The sequence below is a fragment of the Anopheles coluzzii genome (genome assembly GCF_943734685.1).
Source record: "Anopheles coluzzii chromosome X unlocalized genomic scaffold, AcolN3 X_unloc_1, whole genome shotgun sequence".
NCBI lineage: Eukaryota > Metazoa > Arthropoda > Insecta > Diptera > Culicidae > Anopheles > Anopheles coluzzii.
The window spans coordinates 2872501-2880000 of NW_026054419.1; the positions used below are offsets into that span (position 1 = coordinate 2872501).

At 51.4% G+C, this 7500-nt stretch overlaps 1 protein-coding gene across 1 annotated transcript; it reads right to left on the reverse strand.

The window, feature by feature from the left end:
• Positions 1-193: 193 nt before the first annotated feature.
• Positions 194-1660, reverse strand: LOC125907599 (uncharacterized). Its single transcript, XM_049610814.1, has one exon. It carries the CDS (start codon positions 1658-1660, stop codon positions 194-196), a length of 1467 nt encoding a protein of 488 aa, XP_049466771.1.
• Positions 1661-7500: the final 5840 nt, after the last annotated feature.

Consider the following 7500-nt stretch of genomic DNA (forward strand, 5'->3'; position numbering starts at 1 on the left):
TCCCCCCGCCGGGAATTCCGCCCGTTTGGGCCTTACTCTTTATTTATTTGAATTCAAAACACTTTTTTTTTTTTCACTATTTTTCCCTTCGTGAAAGGTTTTCGTTGCCGCCTTTTTAACATTAAATATGTTCCGGTAACCGTTGTCCTTGTCCTAATCCTTGCAGGTTTCACCGTATCATCACAGAGCTGCGTCAGCGCGCGGACACGTTCGCCGATGTTACGGCAGCTCGCTCGTCATCCGTGAGGCTGCTTCTTCGTTCGGCAAGCTGGGAGCTCGGCAGCTCGTCCCACGGGGGAGGCTGAGCCTCGACCTCCGCTTGCCGTTGCTCCAGCCGCCGCTGCCTCTCTCTCTGCCGCCGGTTAATGCGACGCCGCTCCACTTCCGCTGCAGATGGTGGTAGTCGCCCACGTCGTTGGCGACCCTGCGGAACAGCTCCTAGCACTCCGGCCCGACGCCTTTCCCGGTATTGGAGCTGCATAAAGTTACGCCGCAGTCGCCGCATCTCCATCGTGCGTGGGGAGGGAGGCAATCCCCGGCTGCGCGGGGGGATTGGCGGCTCTGGAGGGCTGACCTCCTCCTCCTCGACCTCCCCTGTCGGCTCCGCTACGTCGTCGGCCGCGTCGTCATTGGCCGCTGCGCGTGCCAAGATAGCCGGGACGACCTCGTCCACACCGAGCCGCTCCTGCCGACGCCGCTGCCGCATCCGCCGGGCGCTGCGGTTGCGCACCTCTCGGCGTCGCATCAGCCGTCTCCGCTCTGCCTCCGCCATGTCCTCGGGCGGGCTGGATGCAGGAACTGGCTGAGCAGCCTCGGCGGCTGCCAAGTTTTGCTGCTCCTCCCGCCAGTCCTCCTGCAGAACGGAGAGGATCTGCCGAGCCGCTTGCTGGATGCGGTCCCACCACTCCGCACTCTCCAACAGGCGGCTGCCGAGGTTGTCCTCGTCGACGCCGTGCAGCAACTCCGCGCGAACATCCGCGAAGCGGGGACACTGGAACAATACGTGGGCCACCGACTCGACCGACCCTGCGCACCTGGGACAGTCCGGGGATGGAGCGAACCCGAACACGTGCAGGAACTCGTGGACGAAGGCATGTCCACTGAGAACCTGCGAGAGGTAGAAATCTACCTCTCCGTGTTTCCGCCCCGTCCACAGGCGCACGTCTGGCACTTGTCGGTGGGCCCAACGTAAGTAGCGGCTGGTGTTATTCGCCGCCTCGTCGTCCCACTGTTGCTGCCACAGCTGCAGCGATGACTCCTTTTCCTCCTGGCGAATCGCCTCTCGACTGCTGTCCGGGCTTAACTGCAGTCGGTTGTAGCAGCGGGCGTCTTCCTTCACCAGGAGGTGGTATGGCAGTTCTCCGGCTAAAACCACCGCTACCTCGCAGCTCGTGGAGTGGAAGGCGCTCGTGATGCCCTGGGCCAGGGGGCGCTGCACGCGATCCAATATCCGCCTGCACCACTGTAGGTCCGAGGCTTCCGCCCAGACGGGTGCGCCATAGCGGATAATGGACGCGGCCACTGCGGCGAGCAGCTTCCGCTTGCTCACTTGGGGGCCGCTGTGGTTGCGCATGACGACACGCAATGCTCGCACCACACGGAGGGCCTTGTCCGCGACCATCTCGACGTGTGGGCGCCACGACAGGTGGTCGTGTAGCATGACCCCAAGTAGCGGATCGACCGCTTCGAGCGCACTTCCACTCCACAGATGTTCACAGGGATGTTTTTGTATCCGCTTCGCTTGCTCGACACCATCAGCAGCTCCGTCTTCTCCGGCGCCAGGGAGAGTTTGTGCCGCACCATCCAGCTGTTGACCGCTGCCACCGCTTCCTCCGCAAGCTCCACTTCTTGTGGTGCCCTTCCGTCAATTCCTTTAAGTTTCAACTTTGCAACCATACTTCCCCCGGAACCCGATTTTGGTTTCCCGGAAGCTACTGAGAGCACCGAAGGTAGGTAGCGTCTCCCAATTGCTAATTGGCATCGTTTACGGTTAGAACTAGGGCGGTATCTAATCGCCTTCGATCCTCTAACTTTCGTTCTTGATTAATGAAAGCATCCTTGGCAAACGCTTTCGCTTCTGTGGGTCCTACGACGGTCTACGAATTTCACCTCTCGCGCCGTAATACCAATGCCCCCGACTACTTCTGTTAATCATTACCTCTTGGTCTATTACAAACCAACGAAACCACTCAGACCGAGGTCATGTTCCATTATTCCATGCAAAATTATTCTCGGCCAACGCCGGCCCCGGAGGACCGGACGCTTTGAACTAGCCTGCTTTGAGCACTCTAATTTGTTCAAGGTAAACGAGAGTTCCCGGGCACCATGAAGCTGGGTCGAACAAGACCTTGACCGACGAGGTCGCGGCGACAAGTCCTGACCCGTCACGGAGTAGAACGCCCAGGTACACCATTGTGAGTCGCAGCCGCGAGCGCGTACACGGACGGTCCCAACCGAGAGGCCGGGCGCCCGCGACGGACGCGAGTCTGGACGGGGTATCAACTTCGAACGTTTTAACCGCAACAACTTTAATATACGCTAGTGGAGCTGGAATTACCGCGGCTGCTGGCACCAGACTTGCCCTCCACTTGATCCTTGCAAAAGGATTTATGCTCAACTCATTCCAATTATGGACCATCGTTAGAGAGGTCCATATTGTTATTTCTCGTCACTACCTCCCCGTGCCGGGATTGGGTAATTTACGCGCCTGCTGCCTTCCTTGGATGTGGTAGCCATTTCTCAGGCTCCCTCTCCGGAATCGAACCCTGATTCCCCGTTACCCGTCGCAACCATGGTAGTCCTCTACACTACCATCAATAGTTGATAGGGCAGACATTTGAAAGATCTGTCGTCAGTCGCAAGCGACCGTACGATCGGCATCCTTATCCAGATTTCAACTCAAAGCGCCCGGAGGCGATTGGTTTAACTAATAAGTGCACCAGTTCCGCCGACCCGGAGGCCAACAGTCCCGGCATAATGCATGTATTAGCTCTGGCTTTTCCACAGTTATCCAAGTAACTGTTTGGATGAGGATCTTGTAAATTATAGCTGTTATACTGAGCCTTATGCGGTTTCACTTTCTAGGAAGCTTGTACTTAGACATGCATGGCTTAACCTTTGAGACGAGCGTATATCACTGGTAGGATCAACCAGAATTCGAGTCAATTGCTTGAACACGAACTACACTCTTGATCACGCGAGGCGCAAGTCCCCCGTGACCACCGAGATTTGTTCTGCGACGCCAGAGCGTCCGTTGGCGCCACTCGATAGACTGCACAAGCAGGCAACGTCGGATGCATTGCACACGGCTAGCGGATCTCTCTGCACTGCGTCGGGTGTCCCAACGTATGTCTGGAGACATTGCTATGCCGGTACGGCACTCTGCGCACTCTTTCTTGTCCTCTTCGAGCGACGGGCCTCTAAGCGGGGTTGTATGCCGGTACGACACATCGACTGGTACATTGCACGCACTAACGATCTCTCTGCACTGCATGGAACTCATTCGTAACCACCGTGACGGGAGACTTTGCTAGTACGCACGATACTCTGCGCATGTGTACATGTTTTACAACCCAGCCAACTTGAGCACCTAGGGGAAGTTGTGATGCCATCTGAACACCCACCGACTGATGCATTGAACGGCTAAAGTTGACCTTCAATCCGAACTGGCACTCTGCGGCGTGGAGGCAGTTGCGCGACCACTCCTATCCCAAACCAACAAAGCAAGGTGTATCCTACGTGCTCGGTACAAGCACACCACGACGGGACACATTGAACGGTTCAGCGATCTCTCTGCACTAGTGGAAGAACTCCAACGTGATACGGGAGACTTTGCTACAGCGGCTTCTCTGCACTTCTGGGCTACCACCTTGTGACGGGAGACATTGCTAGCGGTCACTCTGCACTAGTGATGGTACACCACCGTGATACGGGAGACATTGCTAACGGCCACTCTGCACAGGTGCCAATACCACCTTGTGACGGGAAACATTGCTAGGAACCGATCGGCATCTCTGCGCGATTACTTGACGCACACCCAACTAAGTCAACTGTTGGACTTTTTCGTAATCACGGCGGGACACATTGAACGAGCTCTAACGGATCTCTGCACGCATGGAACATGGTGGCGGGAATCATTGCTAGAACCGAACGGCGCCTCTGCGCGATGTACAAACAAGCTCAACAGGAACCTCGTATCGGCTGCCGAGCCGGAGCTCGAACAACTTGGACTTTCACCTCTAATTTATATCAACTCACCACTCCCCGAGGGATCCGCAGAATTGCTTCTGGGTCCCGTATCGTTATTTGCGATTCGTGTTTGCATTACACTACATTGAACTATTCCAACTTGTTTATCCGCATGGCGAACATTTGCTGCATTGAACATTAAAGTTCCACTTCGCTCTCCCCTACGTGGGTCTGAGCTTCACTCTCAGGGAAAAAATATGCCACAATGGTTAGGGAAACCCGGTTTCATCACGCTATGTGCCCTGCACCACCAGCTTAGCGTGAATGCTTCGAGTTTCCCTAAGAAGTTCGATTGGTCTTGCAGAGTTTAAAGACAACGAAGCTTAGTTTCAAGCAATGATTTAATATACGCGTATTAAAAACCCTTAACTGTTACAACTTTTATGCTTGAAACCATCGCAACGAAGTCTTTGGGTCCGTAGACCCGTGATGTACTGCTCCAGGAAACGTTTTGAAAGAGTGGAAACTCAAAATCATAGGTTAAGATCATCGGCAGAACCCACCAGACACCACTTTTGCTTCATAAGTTCGGCCTATAGTCATATGACGATTTTCATCGGGGAGGGGACGTATGACCCAAACGGGGGCTTATATGACCCACGGACACTGCAAACCAAGCTCCTACGACTAAATAGAGGTTAAAACTACGATTTGGTGAAATCTTCATTTTTGACCTCGGAGCAAGGTACCTTCCCTATAGTAGGCAATGAGTAAATGATCATAATCCCAGGAGGGCAAAAAAAGGGAACCCGAGAGGAAAGCGCTAATTGCGCGCCTAAGCTAGTGGCCCGTAGAGTAAAAAGGGTACCCCCAACAAAGTTGTCGTTTGACGTTCTGGTTTCACTTTTTATCATCTAAAATGAGTTTTCTACACGTTTTGAGGGGTTTTAGCAAAAAAAAAATTTTCGCCTACTCGAGCTCTCTGGCCCGTTCGGTGCACATTTTTGAAAAAAGCTAGGGAGCAGCCCCTAGGTTCGGGGTGTCACAAAATGTTGAAAAGTGGTCGAAAAACCACTATCCAGAATCGGATGTAGAATCGTTAGACGAACTTAAAATTGTTCTACGACACCCATCTGCGACGTTTAGTATTCGAGATATGGCCCGTCCTAGGTCTGACCGAGCAATTTTTGTTCCGCGCACTGTGTGCACCGTACACTTTGATGTTTGTATGAAAAAGTACCCTACCTAGGGACGCGTAGAGCAAATTTGTACCCCCGGGCATGTTGTCGATTGACATTCTGGTTGCACTTTTCATCATCTAGGGTGCGTTCCTGACACGTTTTGAGGGGTTTTAGCAAAAAAAAATTTTTCGACTACTCGAGCTCTCTGGCCCGTTCGGTGCACATTTTTGAAAAAAGCTAGGGAGCAGCCCCTAGGTTCGGGGTGTCACAAAATGTTGAAAAGTGGTCGAAAAACCACTATCCAGAATCGGATGTAGAATCGTTAGACGAACTTAAAATTGTTCTACGACACCCATCTGCGACGTTTAGTATTCGAGATATAGCACTTTGTAGGTCTGACCGAGCAATTTTGTACTAAAATGTATGGTGAACATGTAATTCATTAAATAACATTGACTTGCATCGTGCCCTACTTCATCGGCACAGCTGTTATTGACTATCATTAGTGGAAATGGATTGAGTTTGACCATTTTAAGCCCATTTCCTATGCCGTGCACCAACATTGTGTACCGATCAGGGAAAGTACGCTACGTACGCGTTCATGGATGTCGATGTTGGTACAAGTTGCCTTTCGGGATAGCCGTGCACCAAAACTGTGTACCGATCAGGGAAAGTACAAGACGGAGGGTGCAGCTCGAGCGTACGCGTTCATAGATGTCGATGTTGGTACACTTGCACCAAAATTGTGTACCAATCAGGGAAAGTACAACACGGAGGGCGCAGCCCGGGCGTACGCAATCATGGATGTCCATGTTGATACAATCTACGTGTACGTACCTAGTTTTTGTAGGAAAAGTTGCAATTAAGTGCTTGTATGCTTAAAATGCTCATCTCAACCGGTCACCTTTTGGCTTGCCCTTTTATAACAGAAACCTAGAAAGATACTCGAGATTTTTGTGTTTTTCCATTCGCCCGGGACGACGAAATGAGCTATGTGCACATCGTGCAGAAAATTGTCTTCGCCACGCATGTTTTTGTCCATCCACTCATATAATCACCCGCATTTGTGTTCAACACGGACGGCGCAGCCCGAGCGAACGCGTTAATGTTTATGTTTGTACACACTGCTTGTACGATTCTAGGATTTGGTAATTGCGTCACAGTGCCCGACCGTCGCGGACACCATTCTTGGACAGAAGTCCTAGTACGTAGAGTACTTTCCCTAGGTATGTGCTCGTTCGTGACTATCGTTGCGTGCTTACGGACACGCTTGGGTATGTTTACCATACAAGGTTTACTAGGGAAACCTGGGAAGGACGCTTGCCCTCCCGTCGCGGACACCATTCTTGGAAAGAAGTCCTAGTACGTAGCGTTCCTTATTTTACTTGACCAGTTTGTAATGCATTCGCTTTGTTCCATCGACTTCTGCTACTGCTCACTAAGGGGTGTTCGTTTGCGATGTGTACGATAAGCAACTGTCTATCGTAACCAGCAGTTAATCAACACTTTTTACCCAAGTCATAGCAACATAGAGTACTTTTCCTAATCGGTACACAATTTTGGTGCACCTCTAACCTCGCCGGCACTTTATCGTTACGTTTTGTGCACAACCTAGGGACGTGGTGTAAGTTTCATGATTTTTATGTTTGATTCGGTTTATTATGATTGAAAAATACGCTACGTCCCAGAAATTGGAGCTCGACTACTTCCTCCATGTGGCGAAAAAAGTTACTGGGCAACGCCTAGCTTATGCCCCATTTGTACTTCAATTTTCATTATCAGGTTTGAAAAATACGCTAAGTCCCAGAAATCTGAACTCGAATACTTTTGCCACGTGGCGCCAAAAGCTACTGAGAAACGCCTAGCCTTTTACCCATTTATAATTTAGTTTTCGTTATAAGTTTTGAACAATACGCAAAGTTCCAAGAATCTGAACTCGAGTACTTTTTATATGTGCCGCCAAAAGCTACTGAGCAACGCCTAGGTTGATACATTTTTGGTACATGGAGTGTATGCATGCAGGCGTACTGCCGTGCTAGACCGGAAAATCGAACTTGCTACTAGAACGTAAAGTAATTCCCCTAGATAGGTGCTTTTGCATGCCTCTGATCGACGACCATGCAACGTGCGA

Excerpts from the sequence above, each read along its gene's own strand:
- LOC125907599 (XM_049610814.1), bottom strand. The coding sequence starts at position 1,660 with ATGCTACACGACCACCTGTCGTGGCGCCCACACGTCGAGATGGTCGCG.